Source organism: Perna viridis, chromosome 9 (genome assembly GCF_037379345.1).
Source record: "Perna viridis isolate PV_CMFRI_1.1 ecotype Kerala chromosome 9, ASM3737934v1, whole genome shotgun sequence".
In the NCBI taxonomy this organism is placed as follows: domain Eukaryota; kingdom Metazoa; phylum Mollusca; class Bivalvia; order Mytilida; family Mytilidae; genus Perna; species Perna viridis.
This window is the reverse complement of record NC_142453.1, coordinates 36,486,452-36,514,358: the sequence shown is the minus strand read 5'-3', so window position 1 is coordinate 36,514,358 and position 27,907 is coordinate 36,486,452. Positions and strand designations below refer to the sequence as shown.

The 27,907-nt window shown below is 30.6% G+C and overlaps 1 protein-coding gene across 3 annotated transcripts; it reads left to right on the top strand.

Moving 5' to 3' along the window:
- The first annotated feature begins 1,559 nt into the window (after positions 1-1,559).
- Positions 1,560-25,243, top strand: LOC148608207 (MLX-interacting protein-like). 3 transcript variants are annotated; one of them, XM_088544150.1, is made up of 18 exons: positions 1,560-1,975; positions 2,668-2,774; positions 3,458-3,531; positions 4,326-4,451; positions 4,946-5,117; positions 5,538-5,630; positions 7,413-7,498; positions 8,299-8,688; positions 10,309-10,420; positions 10,798-10,940; positions 11,183-11,273; positions 12,220-12,308; positions 12,730-12,807; positions 13,056-13,143; positions 13,737-13,836; positions 16,270-16,393; positions 17,639-17,768; positions 19,291-25,243. In XM_088544150.1, the coding sequence occupies exons 1-18, from the start codon at positions 1,641-1,643 to the stop codon at positions 19,404-19,406; spliced, it is 2,454 nt and encodes an 817-aa protein (XP_088400276.1). In that variant the 5' UTR covers positions 1,560-1,640; the 3' UTR covers positions 19,407-25,243. The 3 variants fall into 3 exon arrangements, with proteins under 3 accessions (XP_088400276.1, XP_088400277.1, XP_088400275.1); XM_088544151.1 differs by having other exon boundaries at positions 8,293-8,688; positions 10,309-10,402; XM_088544149.1 differs by having other exon boundaries at positions 8,293-8,688.
- Positions 25,244-27,907: the final 2,664 nt, after the last annotated feature.

Here is a 27,907-nt window from a genome sequence, read left to right as displayed (position 1 = left end):
TGCTAAACTTAAAACAACAAAGCATAGCAAAACAATAATTTATTAATGTAATTTAAAAATGATTAACAAAAAATAAAGCATACATTCTCATTATGATGCGATCTCAACATATTTGAGCACCGATCGGAAGAATTCAACATTTCTCTAACACAGGAGGGATTTTTTAGTGTATTTGAAGTAACATCCAGTAGTATCCTGTGTGAAATACTTTGCACGGAGAATAATTAATATCAAATTAATATCTTTTCCAGGGATTTTTTAAAATAGTTAAATGCTTTCCATCGCTGTCAAATTGTTTCCATACTCAACCTTAAGATGATTTAACATACAAGGATCTGAAAAGGTTTTCTTTGGGGCGCTATAAAAGAGTGGGGCTTGGGGGTTTTTGTGGGATAAATAGAGTTCACAGTGTTAGGTGTTAACGATTCGGATAGTTTTTGATATGACATGTTATCCAGGATGCTTTTAGATATTAATTAGTATCCAGATTTTTTTTTTTAGATATATTAATTTTCATTCTGGATGTTATTTCATGGGATGTTTTACACATAGTTTTTCATCCAGAATATTACATGTATCTAATTGATAAAAATTATCCATTCAATGTAAAGTATGAATACTATTCACTCTACGTGAACTATATTTAAAATATTATGTAATAATGTAGTATGAAATGATATCCTGTGTACAATTAGGAATACCTCTAGCTTTATACATCATTAAAATATCATTGTTCAAGTAGTGAAAACAATTTAATAAGTGTGATTTTTTTTCATAGGGAAATAATATACTCCGGAAAAAACTAATGTGAAGTAATTTCCACAGAATAAGATTGCACCGGATAGTATTATGTCTTACGTAGCCAAGGACTTTACATTACTAATGGTAGTATGTGGTCCCTATTGTAGATTAAATGAGCTAGTAGTTCAGATTGGTTTGAACACAGATCTCACCTCTGCAGCACCACAATTTTCATACCGCTGGGGTTGTTGTCTCGCTTTGACATATACATCATACCTATTCTCTTTAAATGCAAATGCAATAGGAAAAAACGGGAGGATAAACATAAAAGCTACTAATATACATGAAGCATGCAAGCACAGATCAAATCAAAATGAAATTATAATCATTCAGATTATAAAAGCACAAAGACACTAAGCAAAGGCAAGCTTACATATATTATATATAAAAACTAGCACTATTAAGCAAGCACTGCAAAAATATAAATATGAAAAAGGGATTTAAGATCTGCAGGAGGTACATTTGTATGAGTTGCCTTCCCAGTTATTGATAAGGTTTACAATTGGTTCACATTAGTCTGCGCACGAATATTACGTTTGGCAACTCATTCCAGAGGGTGGCTTACATTTCATTGATATGAGAAAATCATTAGCTTAATTGTGATTCAATATGTCTAAGTTGTCTGCATGTATACTGTGTGTACTTTTTACACCTTTAGCCTTTCTGTGGTTGTATAAGTTTAAAATAATGTATCGATCATATGATGTTTACATGTACGTTGTTGTGTTCTATTATAAAAATTTATACTACGGTATTTAGTTATTTCGTGCTGTATTTACCAAAACAGCTGAAGAAGTGCGAGGAATTCTTGAAAACTTTTATCTCTGAAATGCTAACATATGGCTGCAGTCATGACCATAGAACCAGGCAGGCATTTAATCGCATCGTTGGAGTCGGATAGCACAAATATGCACATCAAACAAGAGATTTCGGACCCAGAAGACGACAAATATATCCACAGTGGTCATTTCATGCTAAGTCGCGTGCATGACCCTTCACCCGAAGACGACGACGATGATGATGGTGTGCACACACCTGATGCTGATCTAACTACGCCTTATGACTTCACAAATTCAAGGAAGGAACCATCTAATTCTTATGATTTTAAATCACCATCTCAAAAAATAGATTCATCATTATCCAAATTGTTTGAATGCCTCAGCTTGGCTTACAGGTAAACATTGCATAATGTGATTGTATTAATACATGTAGCACAACAGCATTTGCTTCAAACTATTATTAAAACATCCCTGCCTGTGTATTGTCAGTAAAATGTCATGCAATTTGCCTAAGACACTTGTGCATTTTTTAGAATGCAATTACATGTACATGTAGCCTAAAATATAGGTACATGTATAGACTGAAATGTGTAACCTGTACCCAAATACTCATTCACCGATTTCTCCATTATTACCTGATATTTCCAGCTGACAATTTGTATGTATTTTCAAAATAATATGATGGCTAGGCTAGAATCAATGATTTTTAAAAAGTACTTTTGAAATGTGATTTTTATTTGATTTTTAGTTTTCAAAAGTATCGAAATATGTTACCCAAAGTTCTGGTACCCGCAAATCATAGTCCGGTATTTTTGTTATTTGTACAATTTTATCATATATTTCGCAGTAGAACACCATAGTATTATTTAATTTTTCAAGGTCAGTAAATTAAAATTGCATCAGATTCTATTTATGAGACTGTCTTTTTCATTCTTGATAGGATTGTATCCATTCTCTAATTACAAAAGCACTTGTACATGTCTTTTAATTATTTTTACTCAAAATATGTCGAGAATGCCAGCACCATCTTCCACCTTTCTTAAGATAGATTGTAGTGGTTCTATCTGTATCATGTTTATATTTACAGTGGGAAGTTAGTGTCACCAAAATGGAAGGCTTTTCGTGGTCTGCACATGAGTATAACAGACAAAGTACGCCTCAACAACATCATATGGAGAGAGTGGCATATGCAGTGTAAGTTCATGAACAAATGTACATGTAGTGAATCTCAGAAATGCATTGTATTGCAAAAAAGCTTACACATTATATTGTTATGTTTTGTTATGAAATTAGCACCCTACTGTACATATAACAAAATTCTTCAATCATGCCACCAACAGAAATTTTCATGATTTCTAGTGGGACTGTTACATGTATACATTGTGTGTATGTTTCTTCACATTACATGCAGATTTTGTTTTAGAAGTGTAGATACATTTATACTACAATCCTTCTATTGAGCGACCAAATGTATTAACAGTAATTAATTATATACAGTTACTGACAGTATATAACACTTTGGCTCTGTCTACTTTTCTTACCTTGCATGAACTAACAGTCACTATCAGGGACTAATAGAGAGAAAGAAATAAATAAATTGCATTGTTTTAAAAGTAAACTTGATTGAAAAATTATTTGAAGTGCAGTATACAGACAATAACAGTCTATAGAAATATAAACAATATAGGGATGAAGCACAAATAGGAAAAAAATTATCTGCATAGTCTCACCTGTGAATTGTGTTTATTTCAAATCTGTACACTATTATTGTCATTGTTGACCAGTTTTATTATCATTTTCACATTTGCCATCTTCTCTAGCATATTACATGTAGATTATGAATGATATATTTCGTTTATTTTACTTGGATATTTCAGATATATATGGGAAGAGGTGTGTAATTTGCCAGTTTGCCTCTCCTTTATCAGATGATATCCATACAAGACCAGAGGTAAGTTTACATAACTACAGGGTACTAAGGGACATTTTGTTTTAATTTGCTGTGTACAGTATGTCATTCTACATGCAATAAGTAATTGTCAGTTATCTTTTCAAAATAATTAATAGTAACCATTCCACAAGACTGGTGCACCACTTCTTTGATTCTAATTTTCATAAAATGTTGACATGTTGGTCTTTAAGAATCTAAATATCGAATACATGTGAACTGTTATTTTAGACTGTTTTATGCATGTTTTATGATGTACCCCTTGGAACATTCACAACAATGATTTGCTCAACATATGATACCCTCCAGAGATGGGGTAGTTGTAATTGTTAATCAGCTGTAATTTATTACATTTCTTCAAGTAATCATTGTAATCATTAATCATTAAATATCTGATTACATGTAATTTAATTTAATCAATTACTTTTCAAAATACCCTGTAATTCTGATTACTTCATGATTACATTATGATTACAATGGAAGTATTAAAGCCTCAATTGGTATCTATGGGTACTGCATTATGTCAACAACAACATTAGAGTAAAATGATTAATCATTCAGTGCTTCTTTGTGTAAATTTTTCATTTGTTTCTTTTTCTGTTTTTGTGAATATATTACAAAAAATTAATTCATTGACCTCTCAGTCTGGGATTGTATTGAACATTAATGAAGTTTATGTAAGAAGTCAAGATGTAAAAATCTTCTCTAAATATCAGATTTTGTACTGGTTTAAACAGTTCATCTTATTTTGCACAGACTCTTCTATCTTGATTCAAGAAAAAGTCTTCTTTTTGCAGGCAATTGTCCTTGAAGGAAAATACTGGAAGAGACGTCTTGACACAGTTACTAGTGAATACAAAAGATGGAGAAAATACTTTAAAACTAGAATTGCTAGGACCAAACCAGATCCCAATCTAAGCCAAGTTAGTCTTAGTAAATTTTATTATTTATTTCCCTTTTGCAGAGTTATCTTTTCCTAAAAGTAGATATCTTGTGAAGGCTTCTAGAGACAACTTTGTTTTGTTTGCTGAAATATTTTTGGCATATACATTTACAGGATAAACTAATTGTACTCTGTATAGTAACTTCATATATTTTTTTATTCAATGTTATGTGCACAATTTACATGTCGTTACATTTTGAAAATTGTTTTTGTCTTATTCATTTTATTTGTGTATATGCACAAAAAATGCACTTTGTGAAAAAAACAACTTTAACAAATTGGAAGTAACTCTGTAATCTGAAAACAATGAAATTCAGTTGTAAATCAATATTTCCTGTAAAACATGGGAACAGTTGTATTTGAGAAGTGAACCTTAGTGGCATAATGTGTCCAATTTAATAATCACAATAAATGAAGTCATAAAACTAATGTGACTGTTAATAAGATTTTAACTCACTCTTTTAATTTCTGTAGGTATTGTCCCATGCTGAGTTGCTGGACCGACTACAAGATGTCCATCAGATCCCACACCTTATCCAACATAGTTCTACAGACTTGCTCCTGGAGAGCATGGATATTGATTTTAATCAAGATCTTTTCTCAAGCCTTAATCAGCCTTTTGCTTTCCCTACAGCCAAAGAATTTAGTAAGTTTCAATGTCAAAATATTCACAATTCAAGAACAAATCTAATGCTGCCCCACCCCCCCAAAAAAAATATCAAAATATATTACCAGTTTAAAAATAGAAAACACATGAATCTGCTCTAAAACTCTGTCAACTTAAAAGGTTTATAAACAAATACATGAAATACTATGAAAAGGGACTCATATATCCAGATTTACACACTTGGACAAAAATGTTCCTTTTTCATATACATGTATTTAATCCATATAAAAATGCATCCTTACAATAATTGGTGAAGAGGTCCTTCTATTTCTGTTAATTTTGCATCTGCAACAACAAAAAAATGAACCCCCTTACCACATTACTTTAGTCATTACTTTTTTTTTAACACTCCATTCTGGTTAAGATTTATCCCCTAACAAATCATGTTACGTTTTCTAGCTGGATTTGGTATTGCTGACCTGACACAGCCAGGATTGTTGTCTCTGCAGCCTAATCTGGAGGAGTTCCCAATGGATACTTTCGATCTACAGGGTTAGAATATATATATATATACTTATACTTTTGGTACTGGAATTATTATTATGTTAACTGCTGAACTAACACCTGATGAAGTCCACCCATCACTTGGCGTTTGTCATCGTCTGTTGTTGTTAACATTTTTTCAAAACTCTTCTTCTCTGACGCTACTTGACCAATTGAAATTAAACTTGGTATGACTGTTTCTTGGGTATCCTGCATATAATTGATATGGGGATATTTGATTGGTGGAAAAACATGGCTGCTATTACTAAAAATAGAACATTGGGGTCAGACAGTAGTTTTTTGCTTATATCTCCAAAACTATTACGTGTAGGTTTAACAAAATTCTGATATGAGATTGAAATGTTCAGCATAATGAGATCTGTCTGTATTAAAATTTTCATTTTTATCTGATAAGCCATGTTGGAGTTATTTCCTCTTTTTTGCTTTTTTTTTAATTTTATTTCTTAAAAAAAAACTTCTCCTCTGACACTACTTGACCAATTGGAACCAAATTTGGTGTAAATGTTCCTTAGGGTGTTTTTCGTAGAATTGATGTAGGGATTTTTGAAGAACATGGCCTCTGTTTCTAAAAATAAAACAAAGGGATCAGTCAGAACTTTTTCTCATATATCTCCACAACCATTAAGTTTAGCCAGCTGTTTTAGGGATTTTTAATCTGTGGAAAAACATGGCGCTGTTACTAAAAATAGAACAAAGATGTTAGTCACAACTTTTTCTCATGTATCTCCAAAACCCTTAGGTTTAGCTAAATTCTTTCAGTTGCTGAAAAGATCCTTATTATAAGGCCTACAAAAGTCTCTATGGGATCAAAGCTGTCAGACGACTCCTTGTAAGAGTTATTGCGCTTGAAACATGAAAAATTACGTTTTTTACTGGTTTTCAGCCAATATCTTAAAAACTATGATAGATAGAATGAAACTTTCAATTGCTGAAATGATCCTTATGATAAGACCTACAAAAGTTTGCAGTTATCAAAGTTGTTGGACAACTGTGTGTAAGAGTTATTGACCTTGAAATGTGAAAAATGACGGGTTTTTTTACTGGTTTTCAGCCAGTATCTTTAAAACTATAATTGATAGGATGAAACAATCCTTATGATAAGTCCTACCAAAGTCTTCTTTGAGTCAAAATTGTTGGACAATTCCTTGTTAGAGTTGTTGCCCTTCAAAGGTCATAAATCTAAACAGGTGAGCGATTCAGGCTCCTGGAAGCCTGTTGTTAACCAGCCCTTAAAAATTGCTTGAAGTCATAGTCAATGTTTTTATTGTCTTAATCAAAGTAATGATGTTGTTTCTAATTCAAACTTGAATATGTTGAATGTTATTGTTGTCACAATATACTAACAGTTAAGGTATCTTTTAGTATTAGATTATGTTTTTATGTCCTAAAAATGTTTGACAAAATTTCAAAGGAGAAAATAGTGAATCAGTATCTTGTTTTGTAATATCAAAACATCAGACATTATAACCTATTCAATGTTTTGGTATCCGTAATTAAATAAAACTTTCCTCTAGCGAAATCTTTTAGTAACCAGGTAACATTTTCAAAACTTTTTTATTCTCTAAAACTGTATCATATTTCCAAAGCCAGCACTTTTCTGTTAACAAAATATCTGAAAATTCAATTGAATTTTGATAATTCCTTTAAAAATTAAATAAAGGTTTTTGAATTTTTTTTTACACTTTGTCATCAACCTAGTATAACTTTTGCTGTTACATTGTTTATACATTGTATTTATCCTTTTTAATGTTTTTTTGGTTGTTTTTTCAGAGATGATGCAGTTTTCACAGAGTCAGACTCCAAGTTCTAGTAATGTGGTACAATTCACTGGTACTAACCAACAAAATCAAAATAGGGTAATTTATCTTTGTTGTTTTTATGTTGATATCATATATGAGTTAAACAAATTGTCATTTGTTTGAAGGTTATTTTTTAGTTTAGTTTCATGAAGCTGCCACAAAAGGCATATACATGTAGATTTACCATCATCAGTCATTCTGTCATTCCGTAACAGATTTCTAGATTTATTTCTCAACACAAACAGATATTGAACTGTATTTGGCTGCATCTTGAATGGTTACAGTGCCTATAAATCCTTAAAATTATAAAATTTCAGACATTGAATAAGATTACATTTGCTGAGAATGAGTTATTTTTTAATACAGTAAGAATTAAATGGGTCTTTCTTTACTATTCTTCATATAAAAATCAGGTTTTATTGGGGCAGTTTAGTGGGAGTGTTATGAATGATGCCTTGCACCTATATTCACAATCACTATTCATTATAAGAACACCTAGACTTTTTTTACTACTAATTCTTCAATCTTATTAACACTGAATCAGAAATCATTGCTGTGTTAAACTTACATGCAATAATCTTCTTAAATAATAAAATATCATCAAGCTTTGATATACCCTACCATCTAGAGAAAACATTGTTTTTCAGGCATTATTGTAATTGTATCACTTTTATGTCATAAGTACTTATTGATTGTAACAAATAAAAATATGCATTTTTTTAATTTGAAAAGAAACTAATAATAATCTAGACGATGTGTGTTGTCCAAATTTTACAATAAATTAAATACACAACATGTATACATTTTTTTGTACCGGTATTGTGGTACCAGAATGTTGGTTACTTTTCTAGTTTCAGACTTCAACACAAGATGTAGAAATGAAATCATCTCAAGTTCAAGGACAGTCAGTGGTCGATAGTAGCAATGACCTCCTCAATCTGTTACTATATAGTGATTCTCAACAGCCAACACAAATACAAGTCAGCAATAATGTCCTCAGTCAGATTCTCCAGGGACAGCAAGTCCTATCAGGACAGAATCAAACTAGTGCAATAGACAATAGTAATATGGTACAGAGTGTTCCCATAGGAACACAGGCCAAGGACACGACCTTAACATCACTGCAGGCTGCTTTAACTGGAAACACAAAGCAAACAGGATCAAAGATTCAAGATTCTTTACAAGCTGGTGGTAAAACTGGATCAGCGAAACGTCAGACCAAGAAGGATGGATTTGTTGTACCTCAGGTAGGTGTCAATGTACAATATTGTTTGCATTGTGTCTGTGATATTGTTTGCTTTGTTTTGCCACTGTTTCCACCAATGAAAGTTTCAGAATTAAAAATAATCCCCAATGTCAAGGTGCTTGACATGGTAATTATTTTCAAAATTAATGATCTGATTAAATATTTATGAATGGTCCTTTCTTGTTCTCTTTTATAGCATCAAGATTTTGTATATTTACTTCATTATTGTAAATTACCCTGTCAAGAAAAAAATGTTACTGATTTACCATGTAAAAAGTGGATTAAAAAAAGGATAAGTTTTGAAAAAGTTTTATGATATCAATTACATGTATGTGAACATGGACATTTAATGGTCTTCTCAGTGGAAGTTTATACAGTAGACTCCACATAATCTGATATCGGTCAATTGAATATATTGGCTATTGTAATATTATTTCAAAACACAAAACCATTTCTCATGTACTTAGTACAAATTTTATGGTATACAGTAATCAGATATAGAAAGATAGAGTATATTTGCCAAGGGGACATGTTATTCATGGGAAAAAAATGTCAAAATGATACATTATTGAATATTTTGTTTTATTCTCAGGAGAATGGAAGTTGGACATTATGAACATTGCCTAAAAATAAACAAATTAAATCAGTAGAAAGTGAATTTTCTTTTATTTGTCATTTAATAATAACAACTGAATTTTAAAAAAGAGAAATGAAAGTAAGAAGAAAAAATATTGCAGTTTAGAGACTTTTTTGTCATTCAATCTACGGTGAAGACAAGATTAACAGAATTGCACAAAGATGATTTTTAGACACTAGTCAATCTCAAAATCTGAATTTTTTTTTTGGAATGATAAGACTTAGGATTTAAAGGAAAACATTTTTGATAATGCTATTCTTCAAAATGTTCAGAAACTTCTCTCTCCAATTATTTTAACTGAAAGATATTTATTATGATGTTTTATTGTACTTCTGAGAAATCCATCAATAATCATAGCTATTTTTAGAACTTAAACATTATCTGTTTCTACAGGGGTATACACTTCTTAGAAATCATAGCTATTTTTAGAACTTAAACATTATCTGGTTCTATTTTTAAACGTAATGTAATACATTACCTGTGTCTATACCTGTACAGTAAACAAATGAATATATTGCAAAAAAGACCATAATAGACATGTGCTGGTAGATTTTTGTTCATATGAAAATCGGGACTTGACGTATATACCCTTCCTTAAAAAAAGAAAAATCTGTCCAGCCAGTTGAATATGTAGGATAAAGGAATATTTTTCATTGACAATTTTTATATCCAATTTGCCTGAGTCTACTGTTAATGTACATTGTATTTTAGAACAACTCCTTTCAAATTTATCTTTAAAAACACTTTTTCAAATTGATGTAGCTTTTATGGTCCACTGTTCACAATGAATAAATGTTCAATTGAGTAATGTGTCAATCTTCTCTAGGTGACACTAGTTGTGTGAGACCTTGCAACATAAAATAAATCTGTCCAGAATTTGTTGTAAATATTAAATATACATTTATTCCAATGGTTTACTACATTCTATTTAATAATTGTCTCCTTAAATTTTACTCCTTTCTTGTTTTCCATTTCTAATATTAGGGAAAGCCAGCCCAATCCAGAGTCAAGACAAGAACAATAGCTCCTGCTCCCCAGAAAAGTTCTTATTCTGCGTTGGAGGAGTTACTGAAGACAGGTACACTCAGGAACAAAAGTATGACCCCAAAATAATTAGGATAGGAAATATTCAATTACTTTACTATCAATACAAGTAAAGACAGCTACATTTTTGTAAAATATTAAGAAATTGGCAGCTATATTTAGATGGTAATTCATTGTTAAGTATGAGTTAACAAATCAGCAGAATACTTGTATATGTTCTTACTGTAAAGAAAAACAAATTCAATTCATTTCTTTCCTAATATCTTGTTTTTTGTTTGTTTTTTTGTTTGTCAAATATTGAAATTTCATTGAAATAAATTTTATTACTGAAGGTAAATTGCAAATAAAGTAATGCCATGTTTAAGGTGGATTTTAATTCTGATATATATTTATATTGTGTCTTATCAACAGAACTAAATGATTTTTCAGGTACCTACCCAGGGGCTGTTATTAATGTAAAGAATGGAAGTGGTAAGAATACTGTTGTGTCGGCTCCAACCCCGGTGAAGCCAATAAAGCCAGCTCTGTCATCGCCTGCCCTGGGAACTAATGTTGAAAAACTTCTTATACCAGTATGTATAGCAATAAAATTGGAATAATGTTAGTGTAATTTTTCAATATCTTGTGTTTGTTATTGATGTAGAAAAGTGAATATTCTTGCTGTCAAATTACTATGTAGTATGAAAGAAACTGCAATTAGAAAAAAATCTTAATAACAGAAAACTCACCAAATTGTATCACTATACAAAAACTCAGTTGAGCTTATTAGAGAAAAATGAAATGTGAAAACCTTATGTTATTCTTGTGTTTTTAGCATGTTAAAACAGATAGTTTATTGGCCAAATCAGAAGATACAGAATTTACGACCAGTATCTTAGCCTCTTTAGGGAAACCAACATTTCATGGTAAGCTTACCAGTAATCTTAATCTATTATTGTGAGACTGAATTTTTGTTGTGGTTAAATACCCAGCAATTAAGTGTTTTAAAAGTTATTTCATTATTTATTTATTTGACTTAGTAAGTCAAAAACATTATGAGTCAGGATTGAACTCAAGCCCTCAGGTTTACCATTTATCAAGTCAGGGGTTGAACTCAGGGTTTTAGCCTCACTTCTTTTTTTTTTTTTAAGAGTTACTTCCCTTTTTGAATACAGTATGATCTCTCAGCCTTTGATTGATTTTCTGAGAAATTTGGGTGAGTTGGGTTTCACACACTGTGTAAAAGTAAATAATTATTGACTTAATGACGTGTCTCTTGGTGGGAGTATTAGAAAAGGAAATTTCTATGAAAAATTCTCACTTCTTATTTGTGAGTTCATGAGTTATCTGTTGAATACTCAGTTATTCTCTCTACCCAATTTTTGTTTTCTGTCAAGTTCATCCCCAAAAAAGATCTAATAGATACATGTGTAGCTTGTCATTACTTTCACTTTAAATTGATATTAAATGCATTGCAGTGATGTTACCAAGAAAAATAATAATCACTTCTCAAAACAGCATAATTATTTTGACTAATAGATTGCCAATAATTTGCTCTCAATTATCATACAATGATCGAGTCAATTACCATGAATTGCTTTTATTTGCAAAATGGCAAGATCTACTCTATGAAGTGTTTTTTTTTTTATTTACTTTTTATTACAAGATAAAAAAGAAACATTGAGGTTTTGTACATGAATACAATTTATTTTTACCTACCTACCTACCTACCTACCTACCTACCTACCTACCTACCTAAACAGAAATTTAAGTTACATATTTATGACAACACACAAGTAACTTTAAGTTGTTATTTACAAATTTGTATTAAATTGTCATTCACAAAAATACAAAGGTTCTTGGTTATTTCAGTAAATACTAGTCTGGAGACTCCTGTCAGTCCTGCCTCAAGCCTTGGAAGTCCTTTAGCATCTATGGATAACACACTAGATATTTCAATGGTGAGTCATTCAAATTACAAAACTCTCAGCTGTTTCAGTAATAATACTAACTGTTCTTTTATACCTTAAAATTTTTGTTATTTATGTAAATCCTTAACTTAAAAGAAAAGTCGGTATATCATCCCCCTCCAAATATGACCCTTGAGCCTTAAGGTTTTTGGCTGATAATAGGTATGATATGAAATATGTTATGTTGTACTGTTCAATATTAAATATATTCACATGCTAGCCAACTAAAATGGTTGTCAGATATAAAACTGGTTGGTATTCTTTGCTCGTATTTTCCAAATTTTTATTTTAATACCCTTATACAAAACTAAAAGGGCATGTCTTAAATTAATGTTTTGTAATTCTTTGGCTTTTATTTGGTTATTCCAGTTTTCTAGCAATAGAGAAACTACTTTATGTACGTGTATTTCAGGGGTCACCAACAGGCTATGGTAAAGATAAAGACGCCATGCACCGATCCTCAGAACAGAAAAGAAGGTTCAATATTAAGGTAAATTAGTTGTAAATTTCAAATTTTCTCAAAACATTTTTTAAGTTGCATTAGAAATCAAGGCCATTATTCAGCGTATTCTTGTTCCCATAATATCAGAGTTTACTGAAAAAAGCAGATAGTTCTTCTAGTCAATGTGATTTTATAAACAGCATTCTTTTGTTAGTAAATTTTCTTATGAGTGCAATTTGTATAGATTTGTATTCAAATCTAATCTGTATTTGATTGTGATAATTTTGTTATTATAGAATGGATTTGACACTTTACATGTCCTGATCCCAGCTATCATGCAAAACAGTAATGCTAAAATCAGCAAGGCAGCTATGCTTCAGAAAAGTAAGTTGATGCTACATATCTTACATGTGGAGCGTTAAGGACCTAATTGTTTTGATCTTTATACCAATAGTAAAACTTAAGGAACATATGATAGATTAGGTTTTAAGGATTCACAATAAAATTTATCTGTCCATGAGAAGTAACATACCAATGTAGCAAGTTTTAATACCTAGTGAAGAAAATGAAGTCCAGTTACATAGTACCTAAGTTGTAGCTTTGTCAGATTATTCCAACAATTTTTATAAGCCCAGCAAAAACTGATATTTCTACTGATACTAAGGAAACATTATAAGAATTAATATAAACAATTTGATTAATTGACTGAAAGATTCTATTTTATCTCAAGTGATATGCAATTATTTTGATACTAAACATATTCCTTGGTAAGAAATAAATTATATTTTTAGTACCATTTAAATGAACTTGGGCCTCTTTCATTGCAGGTGGGTTTCTAATTGATTTAAATAGCTCTATTAGCAGAATTCTACCAATGTGCTATTATCAGTATTATCAACTTTAAAACTGCTATTTTTCTGTGTATTCATGTATTATATGTAATTTGATACTGAATAGTTCTCATCAATATTTTTCAGCTGCAGAATATTGTAAGAAGTTGAAACAAGAAAGAGCCCAGATGCAAAGTGAAGCCGAGATACTTAAAAATGAGATTGAAGCTTTGAATAATGCAATAGGGTATGTGGAAGCATCAAAAAGAATTTTGGGGTTTTTGATCCTTCAGGATAAAAAAACCTTATGTTACCGGTCTATCACTGGATCTTCTCTACTATTTCTCAACACTACACGAAAATATAGTCCAAATGTAATTCCTTTTATATCATGCTACCTCTTACAAGTATATTTGTTAATTGCAATTATTCAGCTCAATAATATTCTATTATTTCTGCAAATAAAATCAAGATCCAGTCTTCATATCAACTCAAAATTTGAGGGACTCTTTTTTTGGCTTTGAAAGATATTTAGTAATATATTTGTATTTAGTGAATTTTGTTTCTCACAGTAATGTGTCTAGAAGTATAAAATGTGTTAAGCATGTTAACACACTTGTAAGTCAAATTCTCTACACTATCATCAATATTTTACCATTTATAAACAGGAAGTGAAGAGCAGAGATTTTCATCAAGTAAAATTAGCAGGAAAATTCAAATTGATAAAAGTGTCTAATTTTTGAAAATATTGTGTTAAGGAAATTATTTTTTAAGCTGAAATTGGTTTTATTTAAGTATAATTATGATGTAGGATAAATACTCTGTTAATATAGTTTTTGAATGTAAATACACATTAACTTTTGAATAGGTTTAAAATTGGGAAAAGGTGAAATGGAACAAAAAATTGTAGATTTGTATTAAGTTGCATCAGTAGGGATTTCATTAACTTTCATTATAATGTAGAAGATGGAACTAAGGGCGACTAGTATACTCCCAAATTAGAGTTCAATTTTTATTACCAGATGTTAATAAATCAATTGTGGATTGAAATACATTCGGTTTACATGACACCAGTTTTATGGTAATCTTTTCAATACCGTTGAAGGTCAGTGTTTACTGAGAATACATGTATAAGACTGCATGGAACTGAATCAATGCACAGCTGAACTAATGTTAAGAGCGTCTGTCCAGCTCGAAACCCAAAGACAAAAATTACCTAAACTCATGAATACAAAATCAACCACGAAAAGTATGAACTCACTCAAGAACCAGTCAAACACTACAAAAACTCTGTGACCCTAATACATATGCAAATTTTCAAGTACTTGTACAAGAATAAAGGAATGAATCCTTTTAACCAAAATTTACGCTACAAGGGAATATCAATATTTTAATTTTTTTAATGTCAATACATATTTATTTCATAAAACAACACATGTTTATTTAACATTAACAAATAAACACTCTGCTACGATAACAGGAGTAGTTAGATTTTGAACAGGTGAAATCAGATTTTTTTCTGCTTAGTTTCTATAACAAAATTCAGATTTTAACAGATGATTTCATTGAAGCAGTTAAAATCCACCTGGGACCTCCTCTTCTTGAAAACACTTGATGAGTAGTATAAATTGATTCTTAGTTTGTACATATTAGAAAAAAAACAGTTCTTAATAATATTTAAAATGCAAATGTATATTCACAATTTTATTTAACATCATGTAATCTTTGAAATTTTGTTCAGGCTACATTTTTTTACAAGAATCAAAAACATCCAGTGCTATCAGCACCTTGATTAAGTCAAGGGGCAATGTTCAGCCCCTTTATTATTGTGTAGAGAGTTAGATAGAAATTGTCCCTGAAGCATGTTACAGCTAATACTTCAAAGAAAAAGCTCTAACATTTCTGAAAGGGAAAAAAACTATGATCATAAGGCCAAGAAAAATATATGTCTGTTTAAAGTTACATTATATGGAAAAATAGGGAAGGAAGGTAGGTTAAATTATTATAGAAATAATGAAAATTAAGCTGCATTTCTTAAAAAAGTGGTAGGGTAAACTTAAATAGTTATTTCTCTGGCCTAATGTTTCAATAAATTTATTGTACAAGTTCTGAGTTCAGATGATATTTATGGATTTTAAAATCACAGATTATGAAGTGCATTTATGTCATCTTTTATATACTAATCAGAATATTCTGTGGTAATTAGAGCCCTTTTGTTGGTTTTAATCTAACATATATCACTACTGTTGCCTGTTTCTCATTGGCATTTCCTCCAAATCTTCGTTTTACGGTAAGAATTGTTTGAAAGTGTTTTATTTTGAAGTTCTATTAAACTAAGGAGACATTAACTCGATTCTCCTCTGTAAAACTAAGGAGACATTAACTCGATAGGAAATGATGTATTCAAGAACATTTATTTAGTTTAATCCACTTTGCTAAAGATACAATGCCTATAGTGATCATGCTGTCTGTGTATGTTCAACTTTTCGTTCAACTTTTTGTTAGACTTTTCTGTACTTATCACTACCACTTGATATTTTGACAGGAGCTTTATGAATGTATGCAATGGCATTCCATTTCAGATCAAAGAAACATCCATTTCCTGTTTGATAATTGTTTATATTTTATGCTATGCACATATTTTTTCTAGTTTTAATTGTCACAATATCTATGTCAACAGGCAGTACCATTCACAGTTGCCAGCCACTGGTGCCCCTGTAACAAGACAAAGAGCTGATCAACTAAAGAAAATGTTTGATGAATATGTCAAAAGTAGAACTCTTAATAACTGGAAATTCTGGATTGTATCCTCTTATGTAATGGACAGATGTAGTGTTATGTCACAGAGACAACAACACTGCACATATTTAACACTCATATAAATCATCAATGTCAGGTTTAACCTTTGAAGAGCTTTATATCAAAGTCAGTACTCCATTGTGGTCTGTATACTGTAAAATGAAATTTTGGGGGAAAAGAGGGGATAAAAATATTGACATAATACAGACAGACAGTAAAATGATATGATGTTTAAGATATCACAGTAAAAAATCAGTAACAACATTTCACATGTAAAAAGAAATAGACTGTGCATCTGTAAGAATCTAGCGAAATTGGAAAGAATTGAATCATACTCAGAAAAATAATGAATCATGCTCAGAAAAAAACACAAACTTGACAATTTGAGCACTTAGTTTGTGGTCTGTTGAAGACAATTTGACAGTTTGTTCTTCTGAAATACAAATGTAAGAGTATGCAAAAAAGTGTGTTCAAGATTACAAAATAATGATTGGGAAAAAGTTAGTTATCACTTTTTGAAGATGAAATTGCAATGCATTTCATATAATTTATACTTAATTTGTTTACAGTATATGATTTGTTAGCGATTTCCATAAATGTAAAAACAGTCCTGTAAGAAACAAACACTTGAGTATTCATAATTAATTCTGAATGATCTTGCATTTTGGGTCTTAAAGTTTTATTTTGATTACCTGCATCAGGTGAATGCAGGCCTTGTAATGATTGTATAACTGTAGTTATTGAACTTCTTTGTATTTATATACATATTGAAGATATTTATCAGTGTTCTAGGATTCTACTTTTTCATCACCCAAGGCAAGTGAAATTGTAGTGTGGGAAAGTTATTGTGTTCCACATTCCTTTCGGCAAATAGAAAATTTCAATATTTGAAATGATTTGTTACATTTGGATAGCAAATTTTAAGTGTTGGCAAGTAAATTTCAATTTTCAGTTTTCCAGTGGAAACCTAAAATTTTCAAAAATCCTAGAACACTGCTTATGTGCTGACAGATAAAGACAGTGGCAGAGATCCAGATCCAGACATGTATGGATCATGTCTTTTAAAAATAGCTGTTTCTAATTTGACAATATATTGGCCCCAATGCAAACAACTAATCGGTGAAAACAGTATTTCATATTTATCAGTATTAACATGAAAATTCCTATTATTTTGATGATGAAGTTTAACCAGACCAAATGAAATAACCATATATGATCCAGTACCAAAGTTTTTCCTTGACAATAAACAGTTCTCGAAGATAATAGCACATCTTTTCGATACATTTAACTCCATGGTGTCCACCAGTAGTGTAGAGGAACTCTGTCGAACTACACTTAGTTGGTTAGATCAACATTGTTCCTTAGCAAATCTCAGACCAGGTAAAGTATATAATAGCAATATAACAGTCATTGGAGCAACAGGCGATGTTCTGTACAAATATTTCAATGTTCTATATAAAGTGTGTTGTTATACAAATTGTAGAAAAGATAAACTTCTTGACATAGGGCTTGTAAAATCCAAATTCTTATTTTGATGGCTTTTATCAAAACTGTTCTGCCACAATTATTAAAACCTTTATGGATACACCAAATTACAGGAAATTACTATTTTGAAAAAATTGATATTTTTAAAATACTTTTCAATTACATTTCAAATACATTGCAATTTAGTGATAGCTTGATCTTGTTCAAACAATAGGAATAATACATAATTAAAAAAAAATTAGAATAATTTTATTTTGAATAGTATTACAGTAAACCAGTGTTGATTGGTTACTGTGAAGGTATTTTAATTCATGGATACCAATTTTCCTGTATTAGCGAAGGAGCAAATTCGTGGATCCTTGAATTCGTGATATTTTCGGTATACACGTCAATGAAAATTTCCTTTTTGTTGGGAACCCAATTCGTGGTTTAGTCTATCCACCAAAACCATGAAAGTTGGTACCCCACGAACAATAGTACTTTAACAGTGTATATTTTCAGTTATGTCTTTGATAAGAGTATATTGACAAACATCAAAATAAATTGATTACACCTTTGATCATTTTTTTTGTTTTTGTTAAATATCTGAATCCACCTTTGTACAGTCATTAGCCTGGTCTCCCTAGTGTCCTGAGGTCATATTTAGACACCCAAATAACAACATTGTTTGAAAGTTAAAAAGGCATGAAAGAGTAACCAAGCGAACCAAGATTCTAGTGATTAAAAGTGATTTAAATAGTATCAAAAAAAATTATAAACGTGAAATATATTTGTTTGTTTCTATAGTGGTCAGTTTGAAGGAAATAATCATTTGCAATTTGATTTTGTGAATGATGTGTGCTATCTGTGACTGTTTAGGGAATTTTTTTTTGTTTATTTGTCATATATTTTTGTCTTTCAAAACATAAAGTATTTGAAAAATAATTAATTACATTTCCAAAAGTATTTGAAAAAAATTAAATACATTTTCAGTAATTGTGATGTAATGTATTTGATAAAACTCCAAAGTAATTGGAAGTATTTAATTACTTTCCAAAGTATTTGAACCCATCCCTGCTTCGAACTGCGTTTTTTTGTGTCAGAATAAGGCTTAAAATGTTTGTGAATATTTGTGCTTTGATGGATTTGATGATTACTTCCACATAAATATGCTTTAAAAGTCGACTTAATTCTGTTTCACTACACATGTATGTCTGCTATACATCTTATGTACACCAATAAATACAGTGGTTAATGGCTAAACCTGATTTATTTTTCACCTGATGTAATTTTCATTTTCCTTGACAAAAGAACTGAATGTGTGTAGTTATCATTTATATTTCAATTTGTGTTATATTGTATCGTATATTAAAGAAGTTATTAGGAAAAAATCCTTAATTTATGGTACATTACATCTCCAATACTTGTATATTTGCAGCTGTTACTAATGCTCTAACGTCACTGAGTACATCTACAAGTATATTGTCTGATCCATCTAAACTACCAGAGGAAGCAACAAAAGCTGTACTTCACACAAAAATGGAACATGGATGACTAATAGGTAAATCTTTCATGAGAAGATAATCCATAAACAAGGGAGATAATCCGGGAGAAGATGGCATGATTTTATTGTTTGTGATTTGATGGATATAAGTGTGTTGTGGTTTTACAACTGTTGATAACAGTACTGTTTTGCCTTAAATTGTAATTTATTGCTATTTTTTGTTTTTGTATTAGTTTTTTATGTCCTCAGTGAAATATAATGTCTTTATTTTGTAGTGTTTCTTTGGTCAGTGCATTAACTATTTATATCATGAGCCATTGTAAACTATAATGAGGGTTTTATTTTGTTGTAATTATTATTTGTTTCTTTGCTGAAAAGGAGATTGTGTATTTTGGCAGCTGTGCTTTGCTGATGTTGAAGATTGGCTCAGGATTTATATCAGCACATATATTTATTGTTAACAATAGACAAATTGTGCCAATTAATATAACAAATTTACTCTGGTAACCTTTCATATATTTCAGCTATCATATTTGCCTTTGGTAACCAGTACCAAGTCTGACAAGGTTTTAATAGCTCTTTTTATATCTACAGAAAGTGATAATTGCTCCATAATCTAAAGATATATCACCATTTCTGTATCAGTCTATTTTTAGTTGACATGGAATTATACAGTATTTAGTGATTAACTTTAAAAAAAAACAGGTTTCTTGTTTAGCTTATATGCAAGTACATGTGTATCTTACGGCTAAACTTCTCTTTTTAGACCAAGGAAAAATTAAAAACTGAAGTTAAACACTGAAATACAAAATTCAAGAACAATATATATCTGGACTTGATGATAACATGTGGATACAATGATTGGAGTAGTGAACTGTTAACTGACGTTCTATTTAACACTTAAAATTGTATGGTGGAATTCGTAGTGAAAAGTTTTTTTTTTTTTTTATTTTTTAAACACATTTATATTTTAGTAATGGTTAGAATTTATAGAATTAATTTTCTTATTCACAAGTATAGCACATCCACATGTAAACTCTTTATTTCATATATTATGGTTATTTTGTGTTAAGTAGCCTTTTTTTTAAAACTTCAGCGGAACATATTTATTAACTTCTGATTTCAGGGAAAAGATTTAAAACATGCTATAAATTGCACATGATAATCCTCTACGTAGCCTTTTAGTAAATTGTATAAACTAGATGTTGTATTTTCAGGGTGAAAATGACTTATATTTATTAGAAATTTGTGTAGGAAATACTTATGCAGAAAAACTCTATATTATTTTGATCATTTTACTTCGTTCAGGGTTTAGAAGCCAGCAAAGCATAATCAAAATCTGGTGTTTATTCCTCTATTGTTGAAATCACAGTTGTAAAATAGGTATTTTTCTTGAACATTTATTAAGAATGTTATCTGACTAAAAATTAATTTTATTTAAAATGCATTTCCAAGATTTTCTCTTCTTCCTTTATTTATTTATATGTATATTTCCTTTAGTCTGTATGATTAAAGCCTTCCAGTTATTTTTGTGATAGTCCCTTTAGAAGTATGAGTGAAACCCTTGTGTATATATATGGCATGGTTAAGGTTTCATTACTCCGTGCATATTAATAGATATATAATTAGCTTTATTATATTTGTATCATATATTGATTATGAAATAATCTGTATGAATATTCCAGATAAATATTTGGGGCTAAGGATTGTACAGTTTTAAGAACTTATTTTTAATGTTTTATTGTCTGTATACTGAGAGGTTCTATTTCACCAACAACAGAGATTCCCCATTAGGTCATACCTCTAAAACCCACCTTTCTATCTTATTAATGTTGATGTAATATGATTTTTTTTTCTTTATAATGACTTTTACTTCAAGCTGGCCGTTTGTAGGTATATAAGTTCATAGAGGGTTTGAGAACACATGTTGACTACCTTTACTAATAAATATACACATATACCTGGAAAAGGAAGAGAGAATTACATTAGCCAAATGAATCTTTTTCTCTGGAATATTTTATCCAATGAACATAGTGCTAGTCTGTCTTGTTCACCTTTGAAATGTACATAATTATGATCTCATTCATATAACACACTCTCAACTAATTTCTCTTGACGCTCAAAAGTTTTTGAAGATTAATGTAAAGCTCGATTATGCCTTTATCCATTCTGAGTAATGAGTAAATTCAAATAAAAATCTTAGCCTTTTTAGCTCACATGAGCTGTTGCCATCACTTTATATCCGTCGTTAATAATTTTTCAAAAATCTTCTCCTTTGGTACTACTTGTCCAATTGGACCCAAAGTTGGTATGAATGTTTCTTGGCGTAGTTTGCATAGAACTGATGTGGGGATTTTTTATTTGTCTGCTATGACTACAAATAGAACATAATGGTCAGACAGTAGTTTTTTCGTTTATATCTCCATAACCATTAGGTTTTACTGAATTTTTTATCCTTCAAAAACATGGTGGCTGTTACAAAAATAGAACATAGGGTCAGACACAAGGTTTTAGCATATATCTCCAAAAGTGTTGGGTTTAGTTTTAGTATGAATATTCCTTTGGGTATTCTGTATAGGTCTGATGTGGGGATTTTTGATCCATGGAAAAACACAGCTGCTGTTACTAAAAATAGAAAAAAAGGGTCAATCAGAAGATTTTTTTATATATCTCCCTACTGTTAGGTTTAGCCAAATTCTTTTAATTGCTGAAATGATTCTTATCATAAGGCCTACAAAAGCCTGGATTGGATCAAAGTTGTCAGACAACTCCTTGTTAGAGTTATTGCCCTTGAAAGGTGAAAAAAAGAGGATCTTTTACAGTTTTCAGCCAATGTCTTGAACACTATGATAGATAGAAAGAAACTTTCAATTGCTTAAATGATCCCAGTGATAAGGCCTACCATAGTCTGCTGGGATCAAAGGTTACAGACAACTCCTTGTTAGAGTTATTGCCCTTGAAAGATGAAAAATGACGTTTTTAGCAGTTTTCAGCCAGTATCTTGAAAACTATTATAGATAGAAATAAACTTTCAATTGATGAAATGATCCTTATACGTCCTACTAAAATCTCTCAGTCAAAATTGTCAGACAACTCCTTGTTAGAGTTTTGCCCTTGAAAGGCAAAAAATTAAACAGTAGAGCAATTCATGCTCTTGGGAGCCGCTTATTTGTTACTAATAGCATGTGTTTTGGTATAAAAATCATTGTTATTATATTTGCACACACTTGTAGCACAACTGCACATATTAAACTTATACATTAAGTTGCCTCCAAAACTTGTGAAAAGCTTACTATTTAGAAATATGTATTTCTAATATTTTTGATTGTACTATTTTTTCTCTCCATATGTAGAGGATGCAAATAGTATTTATTCTAATTTACATATGTTTATTTGGATACTGTGTATTCCACTTTTGTGGCATCTTGCCTTGTATTCATTGTAGTTATGATGTACTCAACCCATATCAAGAACAGTCAGGTCTTGAAAATGTGGTATGTAAATTTAGTCACAACTTAAACAGCTGTATTTTGTTGAAGCATTAGATCATGAATATTTCATTATAAATCTGGCCATTTTTTCATTCTTTAAAAATGTTAATGTAGAAAGGTGCAATTTCAAGACAAAGTTTTGTTTGCAGTAGGAATTCCCCAGAAAGGTTATAGAATAGAAGCCTTAACACTGTCAGAACTGCTGTCTTTTAGAAAACTACTGATTCATTACCCAGTGACAAACTGAGAAAGATCATCATTATACACATTTTTATTTCAAATCAATGTCAAATCCAGAAATTCTGAAACGGGGCCACTCCAGCAGTTTTCAGTGATTTTCCATATAGCCAACCAAAATTACTAGCATAAAGGATGCATACCCTCATCCCAACCTATAAATGTAGAATTACAAGATATTGGCATGAAGCAGTTTGGCATTAGTAATGTTTATTCTGGAAACCAACCATTCAACAAGAATTACAGTTTTCATTGAGCAATTACAAAGCATATGGGATGTTTCATGAACATCAGAAACGACAAATTGTTTCATATTCAAATCCATATTTGGTTAAGTGTTATCTGCTTCATACTGGAGTGATTGACATGATTTTTATACAGGGATGAGTTCATACAATTTTCATTTGAATTCAAGTGATATTATTGTAATCGTAGCATTTAAGTTTTGTTGCAGAATTCATATTTTTTTCATGTGATGTGAGCCTTGACATTGATTTCATTTTAAATTAGGAAATGAGTATCATGTAAAATTCATCTGCATTTTTTAACATTTTTACTTGAACGATTTTGCGTTTGTACCAGTAGGTCAAATTTAGCTTGTGTTTACATAAAACTTATATCATTGCCATATTGAAGTGCTAATATTTGTTTCATTACTCAATTGTCAACATAGGGCATTTCTTTCTACACAGTAAGTTATCTAAGCAGGTATAGTATGATACATATTGTGGAGATGATGGTTGTTCCCATATTTGCATCTTCATAAATATTCATGTTTTGAGAAAGTTTCTTCATAAATATTCATGTGTTTAGGAAGTTTATAATGTGTTTGATTTTACTGATTTTTAAATAAATGGACATAATCATGCCAAATTTCACCATTTTAAAGTTTCTTTTCCAGTTTCATATCAGTTGTAGGGATGCATATTGTACTTAAAAGTTTTCCTTTTTTCTTAAAGTGCTTTTCTAAGTATGACTCGGACAATGGGTGAATTATGGTGTAAAAAAGATTAGATTTTTCATGAAATATTATTTTAAAGGTTTTCTGAAATGTAGAAGTGCATTTATTATTTTTTTAAGTGTCAGTAATTGAGGTATAAATTGTATGAAATATGTTGTAATTTCTTGATCAAAGGGAGATAACTCATTTTTCCCCAACCATTCTATTGTAAAGTTGAATTCATTTTTCTACATACTCATACACTTCTTAGTCAAACGAATCATCAGTTCATCTCCATTAACTATGTGCCAACATTTTTAAATCCCTGTGTTTTTTTCTGAGTATGATTCACTATTTTTAAATTTTGCCAGATTCTTACTGACTCCAATACTGAATTACTGCTCTGCCTTAAAACCAGGCAGACACTTTGATAAGTGATTCATGCATTGCTTAATCCCAATTTTGTTTTATTAGATTCCAGTATTTCAGTAGGCCTCAAAGAAACTATTTTCGACAATGAGAGTGCAAATGGAAGTTGGCCACTGGAGATATTACAGTTTAAAGTTTGACTAAGTTCTACTACAGACAAATATGGGAAAATTTCCTGCCAGAATTTTTAATTATAAGCTATCAAAAGATATTTTTCGATATGTAGTAGCAAATAAGCACAGTAAGAATTAATTTTAGGTTGTAACAATTGTATTTGAACAGTTTCTTCCATTATCTTGAGATATGATGAATTACACCCTGCCTGTTTAAAGAAACCTGTACATAATATCTAACGACACCACTTTGGTCACACACAATGTTTATTCAATAACAAAATATCAATCAATCTTTTTTTTTTTCGAGATGTATTATCAATTTTACCCATTATGTTGCAAAACTTTTGGAATAATGATGAACTTGACTTACTGACATTTAATCATGTTTATTAACATAAGAACATAATAAAAATGTGAGTAGAATTGATGTTCATTTACATTAGAACATAATAGAAATGTAGATAGAATTGATTTTATTATCACTACATCATGAAGAATTACTAAATCAGTATTTAAGTTTGTTCATCTATAATCAGAACATACTTAATCATTTTTTTCCAATACTTTGTGTAAGAAATATAAATGTAAAAAACTTTCAAGATAAAATATTGGACTGTATTTGTCATGTCATGTTCATTGTAAATTTACTTATTAAAACACAAATCAAAGTGGTATATTTGTTATTTACAGTTTATGGCCATATATTGTATTGAAAATTTGACCATACCCACTAAAAACTTATCGAATATTTTTGTGTTTAAAAGGTGAGATAACCTAGACAAAAGATTTACGAGCCGTTGCATTATTTACCTGAAAAAATGACATCATAACATATTTTTTCTATGCAACTTTCATTAAACTTTAATAAGAAATAAGAAGATTTGCAGGTGGTTATTCTGTCTGAATATATGGGTCACATGCTTTGCCAAACTAAATATTTTGTCAGTTGTCTTGATACAATATGCGTTTGAAGTTAATATTTAATTTGTTTAAGTATATGGCATACTTTGATCAGTTTCTCCAGCAGTAGAACCGTACTTGAATTACGTTATTTTAATTTTGGTAATGACAATGCTCTTCTGTCTTCATTTATAAAATACAACGTCATTCGACCATTTACACGCAATAATGTTTGCTAAGAATTTGTTAAAACTGGTTCGTAGAAAGGTCTGAAAAATAATTCCCAACGATGTTAGAACTGTCAAATTTGCGATGCAAATTTTTGGTCGTTCCCTCCGCGGGACTCGAACTCGTACCGCTGTGACATCTATGGCAACACCGCCTGCACAAAGTCCAGCGCCCTAAACCACTCGGCCATATAAAATATAGCTTTCGCTGGCCGGGTCATTCCTCGTCGTAGGATTAATCGAAGGCTGTAACTTAGTACATGATGTATGGTAGTACGGGACAGTTCATTTTAGATGGTATTATGTAGGAGAGAGGATCAAATTAATGATGCATGTCACAACAAATCAATATTATACAAACGTTTCAGAATGTGACGACTTCATTTGCTAAACTGCTCCATCGGATCAAATTGATACAGGGAAGATACATAAACGTATAGAAAGGTCTGAAAAATTCCCAACCATGTTAGAACTGTCAAATTGGCGATGCAAATTTTTGGTCGTTCCCTCCGCGATGGAGCTGTGCTACTGAAAACTTACTAAATTTAATAATAAAAATAATGACAACATCTATCATAACTACGATATTTATATTTTTGTTTTCGCTGTTTACACGTTCAATCTGAATTACTTGATTCAACGAAATTCACGATTGTTTTGTCTTTTTGAAATTTTGATCATACATGCATTCCATTTAAATTGCTACATTGCTTTCAGTGTATTAATTGGGTAAATCTGTTGTCCTTTCCCGCTGTCTAAACTTGTTTGTAAGTAAGGGTAACAACATTTTAAAACATTACTAAACACTAATCCGATTCATAATTAAGTCCAGTCCAAAATAAATCTTACAAAATAGATATTTCATCACCGGAATAGTTGATACCACAATGCTCCTGACTTGGTACAGGAATTTCAAACTAAATGGTGGGTAAAATCTAGGTGTTACAGTGTGTCGGATTCCCTTCTTTCATTGCGGCATGAATATACTGGTGGTGATTAAATAGCATTTGCATGCTATAGTGTCAAAATCGGTATATCAATTGTCATATCAGTACAAAGAATAATTTACAAAAAGCAATCATTATTCATTGTTTTAGAAGAAACTGAGTATTTTTCAACTAAGGGCTGGTTTAATCTAAGAGTTTAACAGTTATGGAAGAGTAAGTGCTTAAATAGAACAAATTAACTAAGACACAAATATCTTAATTTTTTGTTTTACAGGAATATTTTTCTTAAATTGGTTTGGAGGGCAGAACTGATAATAGAAATTTTATTTTCTTTGCAAATTAGCTTAGGGCTATATCCAATACTGGTAAACATACAATGTAGAACATAACTAGTATATTGGATCATTTATTTAAAAAGATGTTTGGAAAATCAGAAATGATGCAGGGCCCAGTTGATCAACAAATATAGGTCCGGCAGGTCCTACAGTTTTCATCAGAGAATTGATTTAAAACATACATATTTTGTTATTATCTTGATTTCGCGTATGATTACATAAAACATCCTTTTAGTGAACTCATGAAAGTACAGCTACAGTGCCACTATGCAATCCGCTCCCCACGTTTACTAAGAGCTAGTATTAATGGCTGTAAATGTGAGTTGTAAAAAGTGTCTTTGTTTTGTTTGTAAAGTTATAAAACAAACAAACGCGAATGATTCCAAGACGGCGAAAGTTAGTGTGGGACCGTCCTATATTTTCCTCTCGTGACTTTGTCGAGTCGGTTTCATGACAGTACATTAATTTTGATTAAAACATAAATTTTATTGAATTGTCCACTTGAATTTTTGGACATAAATAAACAGGTAAAATTTCTTAATTGTCATGAAGACGTTTAAGTGAAATCAACAATGATTCATCAACTTGATTCAATTAATTAAACGTTTGCATTTATTTTATCATATTCTTGTAAACATTTACTACAAATAAGCCAGGAAATGTGTAGCAAAACGTGGGAAAACATTAATGATGTATGATTACTGGTCAGAGTTAAGAATTATATATGATTCCTAAGAGGTTTAGTAATAATACATATTTACTAAAAATTCAAAAACAACAAATTACACACATTTACTGTAATATATATATATCAAATATGTTACTGCTATATTCAAACATTTTTGATATCATGGGGCTGTTGTTTACATTTTGTACACTTTCCAGGTACCGTGTGTAGGCTTTGTATATGTAATATTTTATGAAACAAA

Coding starts and splice junctions, on each gene's coding strand:
- LOC148608207 (XM_088544149.1), top strand. CDS start 1,641: ATGGCTGCAGTCATGACCATAGAACCAGGCAGGCATTTAATCGCATCG. Junction 7,499..8,292: donor ACCAACAAAATCAAAATAGG/GTAATTTATCTT, acceptor TTACTTTTCTAG/TTTCAGACTTCAACACAAGA. Junction 11,274..12,219: donor AGGGAAACCAACATTTCATG/GTAAGCTTACCA, acceptor TGGTTATTTCAG/TAAATACTAGTCTGGAGACT.